This window comes from Trachinotus anak, unplaced genomic scaffold (assembly GCF_046630095.1).
Source record: "Trachinotus anak isolate AG129_WGS33_773 ecotype Australia unplaced genomic scaffold, CSIRO_AGI_Tana_v1 ptg000032l, whole genome shotgun sequence".
Taxonomy (NCBI): Eukaryota; Metazoa; Chordata; class Actinopteri; order Carangiformes; family Carangidae; genus Trachinotus; species Trachinotus anak.
Window position 1 is genome coordinate 2,082,501 of NW_027273883.1, and position 24,727 is coordinate 2,107,227.

At 41.5% G+C, this 24,727-nt stretch overlaps 1 protein-coding gene across 2 annotated transcripts in view; it reads right to left on the bottom strand.

The window, feature by feature from the left end:
• Positions 1-21,202, bottom strand: part of dennd4b (DENN/MADD domain containing 4B) — a 45,970-nt gene extending 24,768 nt beyond the window's left edge. The window contains exons 1-2 of one of the 2 annotated variants that reach the window (XM_071469398.1): positions 21,050-21,202; positions 789-1,142 (exon numbers count right to left, since the gene is read on the bottom strand). In XM_071469398.1, the coding sequence (XP_071325499.1) occupies positions 789-1,123 (335 nt within the window). In that variant the 5' untranslated portion in view covers positions 1,124-1,142; positions 21,050-21,202. Of the gene's footprint in view, positions 1-788; positions 1,143-11,811; positions 12,480-21,049 lie in introns of those variants that run through there. The other variant, XM_071469399.1, reaches the window with a different exon arrangement.
• Positions 21,203-24,727: the final 3,525 nt, after the last annotated feature.

The window sequence follows — 24,727 nt, forward strand, 5'->3', positions numbered from 1 at the left end:
ACGTCAGGCGAAAATTTGCATGAATGATTTTGTGTCTTTGGCAGTTTGTAGAGCTAGAAACCACTGAGCGCTGGCAGCACGACGGAGCTGGAGGGAAACAAATGACAGTAACCACCTCGACCAAATGTTAAGTTAAAATGTCCCAAAACATTTATACATGGAGGGAGCTGAAGCTGATTTTCCTCCAAAGTTTATGATAAAACCTGCTGACGTTCCCCGGACTGAGACCTCACCCTGACCCCTGACGCTGGATGTTTGTCCTGTTCACTAATTAGTCACGTAGATTAAATTTTGGCAAATTGTTGCAGACTTTCTGGCTGAGACGGCAAATCCTGACACTGCCCGTCCCTGCTCCCACTGTGAGCTGAGGTGATAGTGGGCGCTCAGCAGAACAGCAACAGCAACACAAAGCAGGTGCTGCTGGTTTGTTTCAGGTCCTGCTGAGTCAATTAAATCTGATCCAGTCTGTGTCACAGATCTATGAATATCAAGGTTTATCAGCTAAAACGCTGCAATCGTGAGGTAAACGAGAGGAGAGGGAGAAATATGAAGTTCACGTTATGAAATAATCCACAGGACATCGCGTCATGTGACACTGTGTCAACACGGCAGCCTCAATGAAACTGTGACGTGTCAGAACGCGACCTGAAGACAAGTGAGTTTAACTTGTTGCTGCACTAAATGAAGCGTCAGATTCATTCTGTCAGGACCATGAAAGTCTGAACTGAATTTCTCCACAATGCTTTCACCATCAGTTCAGATCACTCAGAGGAGTTTCAGGATCTCACCCCAGGTCCAGAATCGGAGGTTTGTCTCGTCCTCGGCGGTAGCACAGGTACAGGTGTGGGTTGTTGATGAGGCCGGCGCTCAGCTCAGCCGAGTGTCCGCCCAGCGTCTTCTCGATGCAGGTGAAGCCCTCCGGCACCTCCTCCCCGAGCCCCTTAGCGATCACCGCCAGGTCCGTCACCGGCTCCACCGCTCGGCCCGACGAAGACGTGGAGGACGTCGAGGAGGAGGAGGAGGAGGTCTTTCCATCCTCATCCAGGGGCTTCCAGGGCCCTGCAGGGTCGAGACCTGCCACTACAAAGTAGTCCACCAGCTGGGGACATTTCTCCTCTGTCATGCCGCCTGTCTGCCCTCCACTGCAGAGAGAGATAGAGAGAGAGAGAGGAAGAGAGGGAGAGGGAGAGGGAGAGAGAGAGAGAGAGAGAGAAAATGTAGATTACTTATTTAGAAGTAACAAGTTTTTCTTGTGCTTTCAGAGACAGATACAAAATTTGTGGTTTAAAAACCAGGATCTTTGCAGGTTCCAGAACAACATTCCCAAAAATATTCACATTAAAAAAGTTAGAAACAGCAAATATTTGACATTTATGCTTATAACATTTATTTGCTTATCATCATTGCTGCATTACACCACAAATTCAGGAGCAGATACAAACAGTGTGCAGCTCCTGTAAAATCAGCTGGATGGATCGTATCAGTGTTCAGTGTTTATTTTGGTGCATTTGCTGCCACTCTGCAAACAGTTTGTTGACATGTCTGTGGTTCTTTTCACTGGGAGGGAGATTATGGTCTGTGTCAGAAACAGGCTGGAGCCATTTTTCACACTCAGCTGCTCATAAGTACAGTTTACACAATGTGACGTGAAGGTGGCATTTTATTATGACAAGTGAGACAGCTTTAAAAAAACTAAAGAACTTATTAAGTTGACACATCTGCAGATAATTCAATTTTTTATTATATATGTTTCGTGTAATAGTGTAAAATATTATCATTTGTCTAGTTAATGTTACATGTACCACTGTTACTTTCTTTATTTTTATTTATCTGGTACTGCGTCAGTGTTGTCAAAAATGTTCATCCAAATAAAGGTAATTGAACTGAGCCTAAAGTGAAAATGAAAACAACGAGGGACGTTAAAGTCAAACGGGAGCTGCACTAAAGAGAGATGAGACACACACTGAGTAAAATACACACACACAAACACACACTATGACTCAGTGTCCTCGAGGTCGAGCCAGTGAGTCACAGCCCTAAATCTCATCAGCCAATCAGAGGAGGGAGACGGAGAGAGAGAGCTCCTTCAATATCTGACCTGACTTGTCCTTTTGATTTTCATTTTATTTTCTTCTCATCTTTACATTTTCATTTTCACATTCATTTTTCATTATAATCTACTTTGTGCTAATGGTTGTGTTTAGATATTTTTTCTCTCTTAAGTAACAAGAGAGAAATAATGACAGGTCATGGTGATGTTAAATCACATATTGATTTTGTAACTAGGCAGAGGGCTGGGTAGTGTGTGTGTGTGTGTGTGTGTGTGTGTGTGTGTGTGTGTGTGTGTGTGTGTGTGTGTGTGTGTGTACAGTGTGTACAGTGAGCAGTGTGTGTGCAGCATGGTATAAAAATAGGATGTGCAGTGATGCTGTGAGATGCTGAAAGCACTCTTATGTAACTGTAAATGTCCGCTGCCCTCTCTCACCCTCCGTCCTCCTCTCTGCCTCCAGAGACCTGGCGGCAAAGAGACTGTGAATGAATCATCCCACCGGCGGACATGTCGCCTGAAATTCAACTAAAAAACTGAAACCTGACAGATGTTGAATTGTTCAGATAAAGTTCAGATAAACAGTGAATGTCACATTTTAAAAACTTCCCAGATCACATCTCTGTCCAGTTAAACTGCAGAGTCATGTTCAGATTCTTTGTACTAAAACATATTATTTGCTGTATTAACGTTTGCTTATCTTTCATTTTAGTGGCCTTATAGTGAAAATCTGCTTTTATGGTATTTCAAATTTTATAGTGACAATCATGAGAGGAGCTGAATTTAAAGCTCCATCCAGTCTAAAGGTAGATGTCCATGTGTTTGTGATTATAAAGCAGGTCTAGGTTCTATATTAATACTGTGAAAGTGTCAAAGCCTCAGTCCACAGAGAAATGCACACAGCCTGTATTCAGAAACTGAGCCTTAAAACCAGCCGTCAGGACTTCTGGAACTTTGTGATGTCACAACAAAGCAGTCACCACATGCCAAGCCCTGCCCACCTGGACCCACCATCCAACCTTGCAGGATTTAGTTTCTCTGAGTGTTTACTTGAAATCTGCTATATTTCTATTAGATCACTCAGAAAACAGTCAGCCAATCAGAAGAGAGGCTCAGATCCTCTCCTCTGATTGGCTGACTGAACTGTTGTTACTGGAGAGAAGCCTGAGAGAGGAGATGTAAAACTACACTGAGATGGTTTTTGGTTTCTAAAACCACAAATATATCTTCTGATGGAGATCAACACTTCAGATAAAACACTGTAGAAATAAAAAATATGGGACCTTTAAATTCCAGTGTTTTGTTTTGCAGCAAAATAAAAACTCTGCTGAATAATTCATAATCACCACAGTTAAATCAGGATCCTTTGCTCTTTATATCCTAGTTTAAAACTCCTGATCACATTTACTTCTGTCTTCATCTTTTAATCTCTACACTTCCAGTCCACGGTGCATTGAGAGAAAACACAAAACAGGCCACTAGAGAGACTCTGCTCGATTTACACTCAGACTGAAGATTAAAAGAATTCTACAAAGACGAGACGCCACATGGAGAATAAATCATGGTACAGAAACTGATGACGTCCATCAGAAACTCTGACTCTGAAACACCAACTGCAGGCTGTGAAGTTCACAGAAGCTTCACTAGATTCCAACAATGAGCTACTTCCAAAGAAGGAGCTGCTTCCTCACTCACAACCTTGCTGAGCTCATGAACAGGTGTGTGTGTTAGTTTTGGAAGTTGAAGCCCCCAATTCCTGTTTCTCCATTGGTCAGAAGTTCAGACCAACTCTGTCCCTGCTCACTCATTGGCTGCCATGAAACTGTATTTCCTATAATTGTAGGATTGCTGAGTTAAAGAAAATGAACTGCACTGATACAGCACTTTTATCCTTTAACAGACAAAGCATTTTAAAGTTTTGCCTCTAAGATGCCAAGTGGTGTCCTGCCCAGTGGGAGCAGCTCAGGGTTCAGCTTCTGGCACAGGGACACTTCATCGATGTGGACAGGAAGAGCCGGGGATCGAACCATCAACCCTGCTCTCCCTCCTGAGCCGCAGCCACCAGAGAGTAATTGTTTTAAAATGAATTAAAGCTCCATATATTAACTTCTCCTGTGAACAAACTGAATATTTCCTGCTGCTTTAAGCACGAGTCTCACATTCATAAATAAGTTCATACTACACTGAGTAAAAACCAGGCATGGGCCATGATATCATAGAAAAAAAACACCTGAAACATTAAGTATAATAATGTATTATTGAAAATAACAACTGAAACATAAAATATAATAATATAATCAATAACGCTCCCATCTCATGACAATATAATATATCTGGGCTGGACTGTATAAAGATGTTAAATTTGGATATTGCCCAGGTCTAGTACAAGCAGAGAGTTAACAGCAGGTAGCAGCTGTTTTAAGACTCGACTTTCAAAAAGTCTTAGTCAGTGGTAAAAAGCTACAGTTGTCTTGTAATGAGCAGAAAGTAGCTGCTGAATCTTAGACTCCGTCAGCAGATGTTTCTCATGGATAAAACATTTAATTTCCTTCCCTTTCTGTAAACCAGAGATATTTTCATCCCGCGGGAGGGGGCGGCACGCAGGCCTGTCATCAGAGGGTGAAAGTGAGAGAGGGACGATAAAGAGGACGGAGAGGAAGAAGTACAACGACGAGTGGGTCAAAGGTCGGCTAGCAAACAGGACAAGAGCTGGCTGCCTGTTTCCTGTTCATCAATGACTTCCTGGTGACACAGCAGCACATGCGACAACAACGCAGCTCCCCGCGGTGATAAAACACATCGTTATCACACAAATCTAAAACAGTGTCTGAATCAGTTTCTTTCTCCGTCGATGCGCTGCGACAGACCTCACAGTTTCACCTCATGTGAAACTTGTTGGTTAATGAGCTCTCTCCAACTCGCTGAATGGACGCTGCCAAAGATCGTTTGTGAGCAAGACACATCACTCTGTAACATCTCTCTACCAACAGTGGAACTGTGTTTTTGTAGTTTAACAGAGGAGAGACTCTTCTCCATAGAAACAATCAGCTGATCGCAGCTCATTAAACACAGCAGAGTCATCAGATCAATATCTGGGGCTCGTCAAGCTCAGAGTTCTGGATCAGGAGCTGCAGGATCTGGATCAAGCAGTTTGTGAAGGATCAGGTGTAAAAGTCGCTTTGTTCCAGCTGTTAATTCACTGTCACAGGTTCAGGTTGGAGCCACAGGTTCTCAACATTAATCAGCTTCATTAGTGTTAACGTTGTTTCATTTCGTAGCTGCCACTAAAAACTGCCACTGATTTCAGCTGACCACAGATCCAGCGTCTATTTATATATTTTGTTACTGACAAATGATGAAATATAAATTTGAAGAGTTTTTTTTATGGATTCAGATTCGATAAAATGCTGTCGACCCCCAACCCTACACTGTCAGGCTGTAATGCTCAATGCAAAGAATGCAAATCATGGTAAAATGGGTATATGTTTTTTTTTTTTTTATCCAGCTGACAGCAGCTGGTTGTCATGGCAACATAATATTCAGCAGGTATAATGTTTACCATGTTGTGTACCAACGCTAACGTCTGTAAACAGCTGAGTTCTGTAGGAAGATGTTCATAAAACCAAAGTGTCAAAATGTGACCTGATGAAAAGTCAGGATCAAAGCTGTCACTGTTCATCTCGAGGGGAACAAGAACATCTGAACCACATTTCACCACAGTCCATTTAACAGATGCTAACCCCACACACACACACAAATACCATGTTGTAAAGAATATCATCTTCCTCAGGGAGGCTACTAAGGCTGAACAGTCTCCTACATGTATTGCATGTTAGCGTTAGCTGATTAGCTGATGCTCTCTTCCAAAGGTTCTATGTCAGCAAAAGTTAAGAAGGTGAAAGGTTCCTTGGGAACTAACGAGGCAGCCGAGGTGACTGAAACACTGCTGGAGCAAGTTAAAAAGGAGAAACGAAGAATTGTTGTGTTGTTGGTTCACTTCTGTTTCAGCCGTTTCTTTTGAGTCTGTTTTTCTGCAGGGAAGATTGATTTTTTACAGTCAGAGAATCCTCCGTCCTCCCCTCTGCCTGCATCACAACTTTACATTATTGTTATAATAGTAATCGAGTATTATTTCCAGCAACATTCAGTTCATGTTTGACACAAAGGGAGTTGTCTGTTCAAGAAACACAACAGCAAATTTTAGCTGCAACAGCTGATTTCATCACAGTTACTTCCCCTTTTTAATGACCAGTGTGCAACAATGGAAACCTCGCACATGCACCCCCACACACACACACACACACACACACACACACACACCTCTAAATACATACTGGAAAGCCCAGAGAAATGCACCAGCTTCCTCACTGACAGAGTTCACTGCTACAACAGCTCATTTGTCTCAGTACAGAAATCATCTCTCTCAACAGCAGCGTAGGAATATTTGTTTTTTCATTATCGGGGGGTTCACCATGGTGGCCCCACCCCCCTCTCTTTTCTCTCTTTTCCTGTCAATGCTCCACTGTCCTCCTTTGACTACAGGCATAAGTGCAAAAAGTGCCACAGAAAACACTTAAAGATAGTCAGAAAGAGAAAATATCCACCAGTTTCCCAGAGAAAATCTGAAACCACATTTTCAAATGTAGAAAACTGAAAAAATCTTCACATTTGAGAAACTGAAACAAGCAAATCTTTTGACACATTTGTTTGGCTGATGAGAAAAAATTACAGATGTCTTATAAAAAATTTGGTGATCAAAATAAAAGCATTTCAGCAGGTTCAAAACTTCCTCACAGTGGAACTAATGAAGGCTTAATCTTAATCTTGAAACACGATGCTGTCGTTACTAATGTGATGTAATGTTAGAGTCTCTCTGGTTCGGTGTTTTGCTCAACTTGTTTGTTTTAGGTAACGTTACAGCACTGATAAGTTGTTTCCATCAGAGTGTGTGCCTGTGGTCTATGTGGTGCGTTCAAGTACAACTTTTAGCAGAAGATACGTGGCAACATGTCTGTCTGGTCTGGTGTGTCACAGCCCTGAGGCACACTTTGACAAAACTCGATTGTGTAATTAAAACTTCAGCATAACCACCACCACAATGGAAAACATGAAAATAAACCACTGAGTAAAGCAGAACAGGTTTTGGGGAAGGTGGTGTCGGTCTGTTGTCCGGTCCACCACCGTGGGACAGACAGAAACTCCCCAGACTGGATGTCTGAACTTCAATACCTTTACAGACCAAACTGGTTTGATACGATTGAGGATTGAAAAATGCTTTTTCATTTGATACCAAACTTTAATACCTTAAGAGTAAATCAGTAAATCTCATCAGTGTCAGTGAGCCAATCAGCTTGCAGTATGCTTGGACCAAGATCTAATAGCACTGATGATTGACTGTTTATTTACATGAACACATTTTAATGTGTTAAAGTAAAACTAAAATTTGTACTGTAATGTGTATTGCAGTTTTTTTTTTTGTTAAAATGGATTTGATAAAATTGGTATTGATAAAAGTATCGTTCAGAATTAAATGAATTGCTGTGAAATTTGGGTCTGACATTCACGATCCCCAGAGGATGAATCCTAATGACTTTGATAATAACAAAAAAAATGATGATCAAAATGATTGGTGGTTTCACTGTGCTATTGATCAATTTATCAACAAGTATTGGGGCTGCAACTAACAATTCATTTCATTATAGTCAGGTATTTTCTTAATCATTTGGTCTACAAAAATTCATTTATTCATGATCCCCCAGAGGATGAATCCTAATCACTCTGATGATAACAAATGTTTAAAAATATAAATTGATGATCAAAATTATTGATGGTTTTTATTTTCTTGATGAATCATTTGGTCTATAAACTATTCATTTATTTCTGGTCTTCGGAGGATGAATCCTAATGACTCTGATGATCCTCCGACTTCACCACTGGCGCTTTAACGTTGACATTTATGGTTTTGAATGAAAAAAGTTATTATCTCTACCATGCGATTCAAAGAAGGCGTTTCGCGGTTCCTTCAGGACGATCTGCTCCCAGAACAGCCTCAATTCCCGTCGTCATGGATTCAACAAGGACCTGGAAACTTGCCTCAGAGATTCTGCTCCATGTTGACATGACAGCATCACATCAGCTGTGTTAGCATCGGTGTTTGTTTTAATGGGTTCAGTCAGAGCAGCAGGTTGTTGCTGAAGCAGAAGCCCTGAAAGTTTTTTGTCAATCTGTTCAGTCAGGACGGCAGGAAAGTGGAAGCGAGAGGCCTGAGGGGAAGTCTTTATCAACTTCATCTGATGCAAATGGTGATTATAATGACAACAGCTGCTGAAACCTGAACCTCTCATCCACTATCAGCTGTGGTTTCCCTTAGAAAAACCACTTCTCTGTTTCTGAGACAGGAATAACTGTTTCATTTACGACCTCTCTACCTGCCTCAGTCTCACCTGTTCGTCTGCACAGCAAACCTTACGACGGGAAAACAATTTAATCAGGTTCCCTACGAGCTTGGGGCTTTCTCTAGACGCTGATATTACTGGTGACACGGTAGATGTAGTGTTAACTCTGGGTGTGATTGTACTGCACATTTAAATGAGGAAATGGAGCCACAGGTGCGGCCTGATTTAAACTAAGTGTGGCTGCTGACCAGGAAACCATCAAGTCTGCTGAGAGAAAGAGTCGGACAAACACATCAACCTACCACAGTCTAGTTTCACCATCTAAAAACAAAACTACCTGCTGCTCTGACTGAACCCACTGCCAACAATAAAACAAACACTGATGTTAACACTGCCGATGTGATGCTGTCATGTCAACATGGAGCAGAATCTCTGAGGCAGGTTTCCAGGTCCTTGTTGAATCCATGACGACGGGAATTGAGGCTGTTCTGGAAGCAGATCATCCTGAAGGGACCACGAACGTCTTCTCCAAACTGCATGGCAGAGATAATAATTATTTTTACTCAAAACCATAAATGTCAACGTTAAAGCGCCAGTGTTGAAGTCAGGGGATCATCAGAGTGATTAGGATTCATCCTCTGGGGACCATGAATACATAAATGTCTCATACCGCAAATGATTAATCAAGAAAATAAAAACCACCAATTTATTTTTAAAACAGTTAGGTCGTTAGGTTTCATCCTCTGGGGATCATGCAGGCCAGACCCAAAATTAAAACCAATTCATTTAATAGTAGTTGAGAAGTTTCTAGGGCTAATTTTTGATACTTGACTGATACCGATACCTTGACTTGAATACCAATTCTATCAAATCCATTTTAACAAAAAGAAAGTTACAACACACAGTCAGGCACAAATTTTAGTTTTGATGTACAGGGTGACTGCACGTCTGGTGAATTAGTGTCTTAAAAAAAAACAAAACAAAACAAAACTCTGTCCACATGTGGCTGTCAGGAGACGGTCTTCGCCTCTGAACTCAAAGTGGGATTATTTCAGCAGTGGATTGAACTGCAGGAGGCTGTTCAGTCCTTTGTTGTGGAGTCAAAACCATCAGACCTGCAGGAAACTACTGTCACTACTCCGTTTGGTCCATGTATTAGCAGGACATTTACAGAATTATCAAACACACTTCTAAACATTTGGATTAAAAATGATTCATCTGCTGCACCAAAAAAAAAAAATCCATCTTCACTTTAATTATTATTTATCCAGATGCTCAGAGGAGTCTGGTGATTCTGGAAATACTTTCAGTTGTAAATACTGTTCAATAACCTTCAACTTAAATGTGAAATAAATAAACGAGAAGCACAAAGTAGAACTATGTGGTCAACTTAATCAAGTCGACCCTGAGGTGCAAACTATTTTTAGCATGATGCTTTTATTTTGATGCACGCTGCAGAGAGACTAGCAGAAGCTTTACAGCACAAGAAGTCTAAAAAAAGGAGTCTGAAAATGTGTCTGTGTAAATGCTCTGTCATTGGGCTCATAGGAGAGTTAGATTGACAAAGGTCTGCAAAGGTAACTGTTAAACTTTAATACCATATGAAATTTTATTTATTTTATTATCATAGCAAATTTTTTTATTTCTCCCTGTAGTTTATAACAATGGTTTACTGATAATAAGTGCCCCACGCAGGTAAATAGTCACCAGTTGCCCCTGACTTATCTACCCTCTGAAAAGCTGGATGCAAAGCTGATTCACAACCTGGCTAAACTTGTTTTTCCACTAAAGACAAACAAGAAGCAGCAGTTTCAGACTTAACTTGGCCTCTGGATGTGACAGATCTGTTTCCCTGCCCTGTGATTTTGTTATGCTATAAAACAGCAGTTCAACACGGGGGTCGGGCTCCCTCATGGGTGTGACCACCCCTCTGCTTGGTTTGCTCTGTTTCCTGTCTGTCTCCGGGGCTGCAGAGCGGCAGCACTATAATCAGACAGCAGCAGGGATCACACCTGGACCAGGTGCACCACATATACAAAGGATGTAGCAGCAGCCAGCATGACTGAGATCTCCCTCCACAGACCTCTGGGTTGTGGCTTTTGTTCCATTTTCTGTTTTCATTACACAAAACAGCCATAAAGCTCACTTCAACTCACCCATCCCCACAATACTGACTTCACAGGTTTGTCCCATCTGTTTGTTTAGTTTCGTACAAAATATATCACTTTATTAATTAGCAAACTTGTGTGTCTCCTGGTTTTGTTCCAGTCTAAGAGCCAAGAGATCACAAGATAAATCTAAGGGGTCATCTTATTACACTTTAAGTTCTATCTATTAATGAATATTTTAACAATGATGTATGAAATGATAATGTCATAGTTGCCCATAACTTTCTTGAATCTGCCTCGTCCATGAAGACGAGGTAAAAGGTCACTAGACAAAAAGTTTGTTAGACAGTTACAAAACAGCAGCTTTAAAAGTGCCTGTTTAAAACAGAGAGCAATACAGGAAAACTAATCCATAACTCCTTGTGAAACAGGTGGTAATTCTCTTTTTCTGAGGGTCAAAATGTTCTGTTTTTGCTGTAACTTCTAGGTCTAGGTTCTATATTAATACTGTGAAAGTATCAAAGCCTCAGTCCACAGAGAAATGCACACAGCCTGTATTCAGACACTGAGCCTTAAAACCAGCTGTCAGGACTTCTGCAACTTTGTGATGTCACAACAAAGCCCCAAGCTCTGTTCACCTGGACCCACCATCCAACTTTGCAGGATTTGGTTTCTCTGAGTGTTTACCTGAAATCTGCTATATTTCATTCTACCAATCAGAAAACAGTTCAAATCAGATCCTCTCTTCTGATTGGCTGACTGACCTGTTGCTTCTAGAGCTCCAGAGAGAAGCCTGAGAGAGGAGATGTAAAACTACACTGAGATGGTTTTTGGTTCTTAAAACCACAAATAAATCTTCTGATGGAGATCAACACTTCACATAAAACACAGGAAAAGAGTAAAATATGGAGCTTTAAACCAGCTCTGAGTAACACAATTCAAGAGCCTCCAAAATGACATTTTTTAAATATCAAAATTGTAGCCTATCATTTTCCTGTCAAGTAACAGATCAATTAGGCACCTAATCAATTCAGTAATAGTAACAAGTAAAGTCACGGCTCTGTCTAAGATGACAGGATGTGAGAGTGGGTCAATGACAGAAAAAACAAACCAGTTTGTGTTTGTGGTTGTGACGATGCTTTTTTCACAGAACTGTTAACGTGCTGCTTTTCTCCAAGCTGTGTGGTCACTAATTCACTTATTTCTTCTGTCTGCGTTCAGTTAATTCAGTCTTCATTTATAAGAAATGATATTTTCTTACTGTGAGTTTTTCTTCCACTCAGGTCAACTTATTCCACAAACGTTCCCGGTCTGCTGTAGTCTGAGAGCTGTCCTACCTGAGGAGCTGTCAGGAGATTTAGGCCTTGTTTTGACAGTTAGTTTGAAAAGCTGTCACAGGAAGTGAGCGGTGCTGCGAGGGAGGAAAGCAGAGCTTTCATTTCCAGTTTCTCAGCCAGTGAAAAGTGCAGCTGAGTGAGACGCAGCTGAGGAGGAAGGAAGGGGTTTTTTTTGTTTAGTTTTTTTTTTTTTTAACTTAGAAGTGAAGGTGACATCTCCACCGCACACACAGCGGGATGTGTGTGTAGCTGTGTGTCGGAGCTGTGTGTTAACTGGTACGAGGGCTGGTGGGGTGGTGGTGGTGGGGGGGCAGGTCAGGGGCGACAACAGCTCTTTGTTTCCTCGGGGTGTCACAGCGTCTCACACACCAGTGATCATCTCTCAACACGTTCAGTGAGATAATAGATGACATGAACGAGAGCAGGGTCACATGATTGATTCCCATAATCCCTCTGAGTCATAAACCGTGTTCGGTGATTAACAGTTGTCTCTCTGAGGACCGACAGACACCAAACTCTCCTGGTTAAATCTCCAGTTCGGCGACATCCAGAGCCGGGGGCAGTGTGTCTTCAGGTCGTCTGTCTATTTATACATTTTGCACAAACGTTCATTATGACTCAAGAATAATTTGATGGTCGAAGGTCAAAGGAATTCATACACTAATTATGACACAAACTATAATTCAAATGTCTATAAGGATAAAATGAAGTGATGACATTTTCCAGTTGAATAAGATCAAAAACCACATTCCAAAGGGTCAGAGGTCAACTTCACAGTGACATCATGATGCTCTGCAAAACATTTCTGACCATTATTCAATGCTGTAAGTCAGGGAGGGGTGATGAGGGGTGATTTTGATGCCTAATCTGTTGAGACAGGACAGGGAACATTTTTAATCTAATATTTGAAAATAGGAGAAGATGCAGACGACAGTTTGTGGGTGAAACAGTAAAAAAGCATAAACACCCACAGGGAAAAAATGACTTAGGAGTAATAAATATTATTACTTCTGTTTAAGTGGAAAATATGTAAAGGCTTCTGTGACAAACTCCTGCAGAGATGAACCTGTCTGATTTCATCACTGACCTCACAAAAACACAACTTCCTTCTCCAGCTGACGTCTCTTACTTTCGATCTCTCATCACTGATGCTGTTGTTTAGTGAAGCGTTACTACAACACTGCAGAGAACCCAGTGTGTGTCCTACACTGGTTTCAATTCCAATCACATAAGAAGAAATCTGTGGGGAATTCCACTGCTGATGGCATCAACAAAACACCTCATTTAAAACACTCACAAAGGAATAATTTTAAAGACGTCATGACTTCCTGTGAGGCTCTGAATTTCAACATGAAAGGAAAACCCTGAGCTGAGAGTTTTCTACCGCTCTGGAGAAAAAGGCCTGAATATAAGATGATATTTTTCTCTGGATTTTTCTGGTTTCAAAAAGTTCTTATCTTATATTTCAGGACTAGATAATCATATGTTCATTATATCAGATTTTATTTTTGAATAGAGAGAGAACAACGTTGTAGCTGTAAACGTTTACAAACCAAGTCTTGTTTTAAAATCTCAGAACTAAAAATATAACAGTAGCCATGTTTCCATTAACCTGCTTAAAGCACAATCTGAAATTGACAACTAAAAAACAAGTGATGGAAACACATGAATTTCAAAAAAACTCAAATGTCACAAATAAAATGCACACCCCCACATGAGGAGGTTTTCAATAACTTTTAGCAAAGCAGGCATTTAATCCACAAGACGTCTACAAACATTGCAGATTATTATCTCCCGGCTGTCAGATATAATGGGTTTACCTTTCCATCATTACGTGCACCAGATGCCCTCATCGCCTTCGCCTTAAATACTACAATGACTGCTGCAGAGGATGCAATCATCCCAACTATTAACAGATGCTGGAAATCCGTCACCATCTTTAACTGGAATGATATGAAAACTGAGCTTTAACCCTGCAGCGGAAACGCGCCCAGTGTCTGGTGATGTATTCCATGTCTGCTGACGGCGCTGCATGTACAGCTGATAACTAACTGGATGTCTGTGCTCGACTCAGCTGAACACCAGGTACTCACAGCTCATCACTGCACATCTGAGCATGTGTAACAATCACAGCCTTGTTTGCACACGTGGCCCTAAACATGTGGTTTTTCAATCATCTTTCAGTTCAGTCCTGCTGCACTTTGAACTTTAAAAAACGCCCCCCCCCCCCATGCACATTTGTCACTTGCATGTATTTGTTTTATTTGGCTGAAGCGGGGGTCTCCTGGGAGGAAGATTCTCCTTTTCTCTCTCAAAGTTTTTGCCAGAGTCGTCTGTGGAGGCTGCACCTCCGAGCCTGTTGTCCTGAACTGCAGAAACTGTGCTCGGCAGTGACAGGAGCCCCCACGGCCTCGGTGCAGGCCATCTTAAAAGTGCTAACACCAGGTTCGGCTATTTAAAGCCTCCTCTGAAAACACTGACCACTGGGACAGTTGGTGAGGCTCCCTGCTGCTTTCTAAACTCAGCTCCTGGCAACAAAACATCTCCAACAGCAACACTTCGCCGTCTCTGCAGTAAACAGAAATCATCACTCAGGTTTTAACGGAGGGCTCGTCTGCAGCCAGACCAGATTACGACAGACAGACTCAGGGAGCAGAGCTGAAAGTGGAGGAGCTGCAGACTCCTGGAGGAGATTTAAATATCTGGAGGCTAAATTTAGTGCGTCCACAGAGCGGCGGCTCCCTTTATGAACAGCAGCATCAGGAGGACTGAGAGGACACACAGCCGCTTTCCAAAATTAATTCACATGTGATGATGACACGATCGTGACACAAACAACCAGAGGACGAACAAACACAAACACACAGTTCAGTGCAGACAGGAAGCTGACAGCAGGTCATTTTATCTCTGATCTCTCTTCTGATTGGCTGACTGTTTTCTGAGTGATCCAACTAAAATATAGTCGATTTTAGGTAACCGCTCAGAGAAACTAAATCCTGCAAGGTTGGATGGTGGGTCCAGGTGGGCGGGGCTGAGCGCGGTGACTGCTTTGTTGTGACATCACAAAGTTCCAGAAGTCCTGACGGCTGGTTTTCAGGCTCAGTTTCTGAATACAGGCTGTGTGCATTTCTCTGTGGACTGAGGCTTTGATACTTTCACAGTATTAATATAGAACCTAGACCTGCTTTATAATCACAAACACAAGGACATTTATACAATATGGGACTTTTAATTGATTAGCTAATTCTCCAGTGTCTTTATTTGAATCTTATACGATTGTAAAGTGAATATTTTGGGGTTTGGAGTGTTAGACAAAACATTTGGAGATGTCACCTTGGATTTAACAATATTCTGACATTTTACAGATTAATAAATTTATCAATAATGAAAATGATCATGAGTTGCAGACCTAGTTCAACCTGAGACCTTACAAAATGCTTAATTATTAATAGTTTTACCCTAATTCTCGTTACAACATAAAGGAGATTTTTAAGGGCAATTACCAAGAATATTTAGACTCCTATGATTCAGACTGTTAAATGTGTTTAGATAATGTTTGAGCCAAAGCTGCTGAAGCTTCATCTACGAGGCTGCAGAATAAAGAAGATGGAGACAGTGTCACACAGAGATGGACGACTGTGCAGACTGCTGCAGAGGGATTTCTATAGACATCCTGAAACTGATCCCAGCACCAACACTAAAACTGTGTGTGTGTGTGTGTGTGTGTGTGTGTGTGTGCGTGCGTGGACGCAGGTCAAGGTGACCGGTGAAGGTTTGCAAAATCAGCACTAAGCTGGAGGTTATTCACAGAGGAGAGGGAGAAAGTGATGTATAACAGCAGGAGGGAAATTATGAACAAGACTATTAACAACAGTTTTAATTTACAGGAGCCACTGGAGGGAAAAACTTCTCATGTCTAAGTAAAATCAGCTTTTGGTCGACAGTCTGAATTCTTTATATTTCAACATGTTCATCACATCAGCCTGTTGGATAGTGCAACACACAGGGCTCCAATTTATCAGCATTTTAACTATTGATTAATCGGCCGAATCTTTTTTTTAAACAGTTGATCAGTTGTTTGGTTCATAAAACATCAGAAAATAATGAAAAATCTAAATAATAATTTACCAGATCCCTCAAACCTGAAAAGGTTCAGTTTACTGCAGTGTAAAACTGGAAGAAGAGGAAAATCCTCACGCTGGATATGATGGAACCAGCAACTTTTTTTGCTTAAAATGGAAATAAATTACTACGGTAATTAAGTTGACAATAAAGAGCAAAATTATTTTTCATTTGATCAACGAATTGATTAATTGACTAATCGGCTCTATTGCAGAAATAAAGGAGGAGCTGTATGTGAGCAACTGGCTGGAAGAGCAGAGGAAATATTCTGTCACAGATGGTGACTGAGGACGAAAGCTGGATACAGACCAACACTACCGAGGGCTACTGAACACACACACACACACACACACACGGCTTCACTCTGCTGATGATCTCATGCAGAGTGAAATACAACAAGGCTGAGTATGAAATCCCACAACAACAACAACACAAGCAGCTGACAGTAAACAGGTCAGAGGTCACAGCAACACAGCAAGTGACAACAGAGATCAAATTATTTTCATCACATATTAATTTTTTTTGATTAAAGCTCCATCCAGTCTAAAGGTAGATGTCCATGTGTTTGTGATTATAAAGCAGGTCTAGGTTCTATATTAATACTGTGAAAGTATCAAAGCCTCAGTCCACAGAGAAATGCACACAGCCTGTATTCAGAAACTGAGCCTTAAAACCAGCCGTCAGGACTTCTGGAACTTTGTGATGTCACAACAAAGCAGTCACCGCGCTCAGCCCTGCCCCAAGCCCCGCCCACCTGGACCCACCATCCAACCTTGGAAGATTTGGTTTCTCTGAGGTTTTACCTGAAATCTGCTAGAATTTAATTGGATCGCTCAGATCCTCTCTTCTGATTGGCTGACTGACCTGTTGTTACCAGAGCTCCAGAGAGAAGCCTGAGAGAGGAGATGTAAAACTACACTGAGATGATTTTTGGTTCTTAAAACCACAAATATATCTTCTGATGATATCAACACTTCAGATAAAACATGAGAAGTGTAAAATACAGGACCTTAAACGCACCTTTAATCATTTTTTTTCCTGTAAAATGCCAGAAAATCCCATTAAATCCTCGTCATAATCTCCCACAGACCACAGTGACATCTTCAAATGTCTTGTTGTGTCTGACAAGCAAAACAAAAACCAGAAGATGTTCAGTTTACTAAGCATCAAATCCTCATATGAGGAGCTAGAAACGGCAAATAGGGATGGACACAAGGGATTTTTGAGAGATTATTTTCCTCTTTATTATTTCCTATTATTCTTGAGAGATTATTTCCTCTCATCCAGAAAGGAAACCTCTGTGAAAACAAAAGGCTCCTCACATCTAACAAGATGATAAAAACGGGCTTTGTGTGCACACCCTTCGGGAAACACTCATGATGTAGAATAGTAGAAATGTTTAAGGGGTGTGTTGACATCCTCAGAGAGTAATGAACTTCGAGGAGCCCCAGCTCTGCACGTGAGTCTGTCGAGGGTGTTACGCAACCTCCTGAAAACAAGAGTCGTGCATGTGGCTGCGTTGAGGCGGGAGACAGTGAACGCAGCGTAGCAGGAATGTAGATGAGCCAGTCTGCAGCAGAGGCTGTTGATGTAACTGTAGATTTTACAGTTCTGTTCTCTGTGTGTCTCTGGCTGAACTTGACATGTGTTGTGTTGTCTGTCTGTCTGTGCTGCCTCTCACCCAGTGCATGCTGGGACATGCTGCAGCCCCCTTTGACCCAGAGCTGGATGATCTGGTGCAGAAAGTGGATGAATAGATACTGTGGTTGTTTTGGATTGCAGCTCCACTGGATTTCACCGTGTTCAACATTTGTTTGATTTACAGTAGAAATTACAGACTTTATTTTATAAATAAAAACTGTGAATCTCTCACGTCTGAAATCTTGTTCACTTGTTCTTAGATCAGACAGTCTATATTTAAGACCATTTTCTTCAGCTGAAACTACTCAACAGCAGCTTCTGTTCAGACAACATTTCCCATGATCCCTTGCACTGTCTGTAGGTAAAGTGGAGGCAATAAAAGCTCTGATCACACTGTTCTTTAATGGCTTTTTTCAGTATTATATTGTAGAAACACTCAATAAAACAGTTAAAGTCAGTCAGTGATTGGTCGACCCCCTCAGTGACACAGGACGTCTCTGATTGGCTGGAGCTGAGCTGTCTAAGTGGAGATCTAGAAACAACAGGTCAGCCAGCCAATGAGAAGAGAGGCTCTGAGCCCTCAGGTGGCTGAGTGCTTTGTTGTGACATCACAAAGTTCCAGAAGTCCTGACGGCTGGTTTTAAGGCTCAGTTTCTGAATACAGGCTGTGTGCATTTCTCTGTGGACTGAGGCTTTGATACTTTCACAGTATTAATATAGAACCTAGACCTGCTTTATAATCACAAACACATGGACATCTACCTTTAGACTGTGTGGAGCTTTAAGTGATGAATCGAAAGAGATGTGGAGCCTTCAGACTTGAGACCACCGTGTTAAACCTCCATCGTGTTCATGTCTGGAAAGTAAAAGGCTCCTGTGCAAACCTTCCTCTGTCGGTTTCTTTTTCTTCCTCTAAACGGATCTTCTCCTCCCTCAGAGTCTCTGAGCTCTGGTATCAGTCACAGTCCTCAAGTTCTTTACAAGAGGCGACACGTCCCCACAGTGTTATCTCAGGTATCCTGCCGTCTGCCACCACAAATATGTCTCACTGTGTTCACCTGCAGAGTGTGTGTGCGACGTCCTGCTCTGTGTGTGTCAGTGTGTGTCGTACAGCATCTGTCAACAAACTGAGGAAGAGGAAAAACTCAAGTTTGAATACACTTTGCATTCAAACTAATGGACCAATCAAATAAACCAGAGCTTGAGAATAAAGTCACATGATGTATGTGAAATTTGACTTTTTGCAGGTGAATGTTTGACCTGATTCCAGTGTCTTCCTCTGCGGCAGCTCAGACACCTCAGAGCAGCAGACTTAATTTAGCAGCAGAGTGAAGTAGGACTGAACGAGGAGACAACCCTGCAGCAACATGTTACTGTCCCAAATCCACCACACACACACACACACACACACACACACACACACACACACACACACACACACAGCGAGGACGTCTCAGATTTAAAGACTGTTTCACCAGAGGACTCAGAGGACAGCGGCACTGAGTCTGTGCAGGTGAGCTGAGGGGAGGATCCACCTGAACCTGGATCCACCTGCAGGTTTGGAGTCTGTGTCACAAACTTGAGAGAGATGAGACGTCAGGATCACTGAACCATCTTTGTTCAACTTTCTCTTTAATTTATGGAAGTGTGGTTATAATGGTAATAACGCCTCGGTGGATCACTGGGTTCACCCTTCAAACTTTCCTGTCACTCTCACTATCCCTATCACATTAAAGGCAGTAATGGCCAAAAAAAAGTTCTCCTTCAGGAAAATTTGAATAATGTTTTCACTGCTGCTCCAAAAGAAACACATATCAAAGTCCTCAAAAACAAACTATTGGCTGCAGTTTATGTCCAAAAATGGTGGAAAAGTTTGTTTACCTGGTTAAATTTTAGGAATCCTGAAAGCTCATCAACAAAAAATGAATAGATTTGAGAGTCAAGTTATCAATTAACTTAATTATGACGCAAAACGTGAAATCTCCTCTGGTTGCTGCTGAGTATCTTTAAAGTTTCATGTTTTTCTCTGTTTCATGTTGTTAAGATGATTAATCAGTGATGAAAATAATCGTTAGCTGCAGCCGTCGTTACCAGCTAAACGGTCGAGGCTTAAACTTGAACCTTTTACAGTTTGTTAAAACATTTATGTGATTTAAATTGCTGCTCTAATGACATAACAGCTGTAAATCAGTGGTTCATCCACAGGACTGACCGTCTCTGAATAATGCAGCGATGACCACGGGCAGAGCAGCTACAGCCAAAGCTCAGAATCACTGCAACATTTTTACATTCAACAATAAATAATCACATTAATCTGAAATGTTCAGATTATTCAAATACAACAGAAACAACGATGATGATGATGATGAAGAGCAGAAATTAAATTATTAAAGACTGACAAATACAATATTTATTTCACCCCCTATCCATTTCTATTGTATGTACTTTTTCAAATAAAACTGTATTTCACTTTCGGTTTCAGGTTTTGCTGACATTATTAACCTTGAGCTGAGGCTGGAAAACCTGCTCAGTGACAGTCGACCCTGTGATGATGCTCCATCAGAAACAGTCACACAACTACAGTCAGTCAGACAGTCAGTCAGTCAGACCCTCCACAGAGTCTGCAGGAATCCTGTGCAGCTGATGGAGGAGCTGCACTGCAACAAACAGGCCGGAGCAGCTGCTGGAGACTTCAACCTCCACCACATTCAACGCAGTGGGTTCCATTATCGGACACAGCTCCGCTCGCACTATTCCCATCTATTTCCAAACACCTTCATCACTTAAACTCTTCCAGACCCAGAGCTCCGGGGAGCAGGGTCCGAACAGCCCGTGTGTCCGGGTCTCCTGCGTCACTTCACCGTGTGACAGGCGATGGTCGCCGCCGCTGCACCGCAGTGTCCCCCCGGAGTCAGAGAGGCGCTGACTCCATTATCGGACGCTCACTCAACCCCGCCTGGGTCCGCTCAATACCTGGTGCCTGCTCCGGTTCTGTGCATTTTCCCATAATATTACGACTTAAACACATTTTTATTTAACTGTTCTCACCCAGCACCGTTTCAATTAGCGACACACACAGAGGAAGCATTTATTTTACATCAGCAAACGTGTGACTCGGCGGCTGAGCCAACGTTAAAAACAGGGAAATTCAGCGGCGCTGTCGTCTTCGGCGCTGCCGGTCTGAAGGGTCAATATTTCGGGGAGAAAACGAAAGAAGCGCCTCAGACGGAGGTGTGTCCGATAATGGGCGCTCCGAGGTTCCCGTTAAACGGCTCGTCTCTTGCTAACCCCCCCCGCTGTTAGCTAGCTAACCCGGCAGCTGCTCTCAGACGTGGCCGTCACCGGCTCCGCTCGGGCGACAAGATAAAGCCGGTAAATGTGTAATAAGTTGTCTCGTACCTTGTCGTGTCTGCCGGGTTTCCCACGCAGGACTGGAAGGATCATGTTTAGGTCATTCTCATACATGTGACGTCCATGTTTGCTCTGAGGAACCGCACCACGACGTCAAGGTACAAGCAACGGCACCGGCAGCTTCCGCTCACGACCTTCAAAATAAAAGCCCTGCCCAGAAGTCAAGTTCCTGAGACTGCTCCACATAACTGATATATTTATATTTCACTGCACATTGTTAGAGCAATAAAATACATATTATTTCATATATCATTTGACCTTAAAGTGTATTCATAGTTTTATTTTTATTATATTTTTTCATATTTTTATTGTAAATATTTTATTGAAAAAAATGTCTTTTTATATTTAAGCTACCTGACTTGTTTCCTATTGTACTTGCCTTTACTTTAAATTCCTTTATATATATATATATATATATATATGTATATATATATGTATTCTTATGTACAAAAACACCTAAATAAATTCTTCATATATGAAAACCTGATTCTGATTCTGAAATGGATTACCAAACTGCCCGACCCAAAAATCCCCAGGTTTACTCAAGATCAGTTTGGTCCACAAAATATGAAAATTGCAGTTTTATGGGCTTGTTGTTTTAGTTTATATTGAGCTCATGTGTTGTAAAGTTGTGTTTTATCCAATTTCTAATTTTTTTCTGTTTATCAAGTAAGTAACAGACAGAAAACATAAAGATACAATTGTGTTATCCCATCACAGGAGAACTGTAAGGCTGCAACAAACTATTATTTTCATTATCAATAAATTTGATGGTTATTTTCTTCAACAATCCACAATTTAGTCTACAAAATGACAAAAATAGTAAGAAAATGTCCTGTATTATTCTTCCAACCAAAAACACAAACATGTTCAGTTCACTGTCAAAGAAACATGAGAAACAAGCAAATCTTCACATTTCAGACGCTGGCACTAGTGAATTTTTTATTTATTTATTTTTTTAGCACCTTAAATTTCCAGAAACATCTCTGAGGACATGACCTCAGTGTGGCAGCCAAGAGAACAGCCAATTTCTTTGTGCCTTGTCAGCTGCAGCCTCCATGATTGATTAGTCGTCAGACCTGCTGATGAAACATTGTGGTCCAATCTGGTCTAAGCTGAAGACCTGAAGCAAATGATCGTGTAAACAGGCAATGCAGAGCTCACAGTGCTATACTTTAAAACGCTGTGATGGACAATGAAACAGTGGACCAGGAGAAGGAAACCACACAGAGTAACTCACACTTCATCACACTTTGCCCTTATGTCTCTTGGTGGCTAAACTGAACCTGGATCAGCTCTGAACACGACACAAACAGAAACTCTGAGGAGACCCAACTCTTCTTTTCTGGGCTTGGGATGAAGTATTTCATTCATTTTAGAGAACAAATGAACCCAGGCTGCTCTGAACACTGATGGTGTCAGAGAGAAAAGTGACTCGGCTGCAGCCAAATAGTACATATTGATTTATGCGCCCCTCTTTAGTGTGGTTTAAACTTATTTGATATTATTGGTTTAATAATGTAATACTTGAGCCTTTATGCTTTTATTTTGAAGCCACACCACCTTGACTTCCGGTGTTATTGTGTACACATCGACGCAGCTGCAGCTGTCAGACACTGAGCTGGGGGATGATTGTTGCTGTTTCTGGATGTTTAAAGACAGACTGTAAACTGCTGGAGGATAATAATAATAATAATAATAATAATAATAATAATAACTGTAACTAGGCCTCAACCTTGTATTATAAAAACTGTTTATAATACAAAGACTGTCCAGTACTACACCAGAGCCTGTAATGTGTGTAACATACAGTGTGTTGTATGAGGGACACACACACTGTTAGAGCCCAGTGTACAGATACACGTTTTTCATTTCAATACAGCGCCTTTGTGTCCAGTTTTACCTGATTTTATCTAAAAACTACAATGTTTTCTCTGCAGAAGGAGAACCTTCAGATGAATGTCCTACTCCATAAATACAGAGAAGTTTATTCATAGAAACACAAGCATATAATACTACTGTATATTTATATTCACACTAGATTTCAGACCCTTCCAATTGTCAGCAAACAGCAGCAAAACTGGCTTTTGGAAATGTGTTTTGTGCTGTAAATTTATTTTTAAAATAAAACACAGAAACATCTCTTGACTTGTAGTTCTGTCCCTGAGCAACAAAAGCCTCAGTCTTCTTGAAAATGATCCCACAGCCTTGGTGAAACTTTCTTCTGGACGATTCTCCCGCTCTTTTTAGTAGAAGGGTTTAGCTCAGCCTGGTTAATTGAATTTCTACTTATTTTATTAGTTTGTGTATTTATTTATACATTTTAGGCTGTTTTACTGCTATCAACTTTTATTCTATGTTTTTTTTCACTGAATTTTACTTTTATTCTATATCTATTTATCAGTCTCATAGGAAAACATCTCTGTCAAACTGCTTCACCTCCATCCACGTGCGATTTCACCTGAGAGGTTTCACTGATCATGTGAATCCTGAAGTTTTATCAGTTACTTCCACTAACTGATAAAACTCTGCAAACCTACTGAACAGACTGATTACATTTTTTTTGTCTTTTGTAAAATTCCTCGTCTCCAGTGCAGCTTCTGCTGTCTGAGGTCGGTGACTGTTGTTGTGACATCACAAAGTTGCAGAAGTCCTGACGGCTGGTTTTAAGGCTCAGTGTCTGAATACAGGCTGTGTGCATTTCTCTGTGGACTGAGGCTTTGATACTTTCACAGTATTAATATAGAACCTAGACCTGCTTTAGAATCACAAACACATGGACATCTACCTTTAGACTGTGTGGAGCTTTAATGTTTTTTTATTTTTATTTTACACACACAAACAAATACACAAGGTTTTCCACTTGACCTAATTGTTTTATCTATTGTTCACTGTTTTAATGTAGTTTCATTTTGCCATCTGATGTTCACAAATGTTGTTGCAATTGACTTTTGTGAATATTGCTCCATGCACCAACATAGTTGCAACAGTGTTTATTCAGTTCAATTTTATTCATTATTATTTTTTATAATAAATAAATACAAATTTTATTATTTATTATTTTATTTAATTTTTATTTATTATTATTATTATTATTATTATTATTATTATTATTAATGGTGACAAAACATAACATGAAATGTCTGAGGTACTGTAGAGATGAGGAACCTGAAAACAGAGAGAAACCCAACAGTTCCACCGTGAGCGAGCACTTTGCGACAGTGGAGAGGAAAACCCTCTTTTAACAGAGAGGAACCTCCAACAGAACCAGACTCAGGGGGGGTCGTCTGCCTCGACCGGCTGGGTGAGGGGGAGGGAGGGAGGAGAGAGGAGACAGAGGGGGAGGGAGGGAGGGAGAGAGGAGACAGAGGGGGAGGGAGGAGAGAGAGGAGAGAGGAGACGGGGGGGAGGGAGGGAGGGAGAGAGGAGACAGAGGGGGAGGGAGAGAGGAGAGAGGAGACAGAGGGGGAGGGAGAGAGGAGAGAGGAGACAGAGGGGGAGGGAGGGAGGGAGAGAGGAGACAGAGGGGGAGGGAGGAGAGAGAGGAGAGAGGAGACGGGGGGGAGGGAGGGAGGGAGAGAGGAGACAGAGGGGGAGGGAGAGAGGAGAGAGGAGACAGAGGGGGAGGGAGAGAGGAGACAGAGGGGGAGGGAGGAGAGAGGAGAC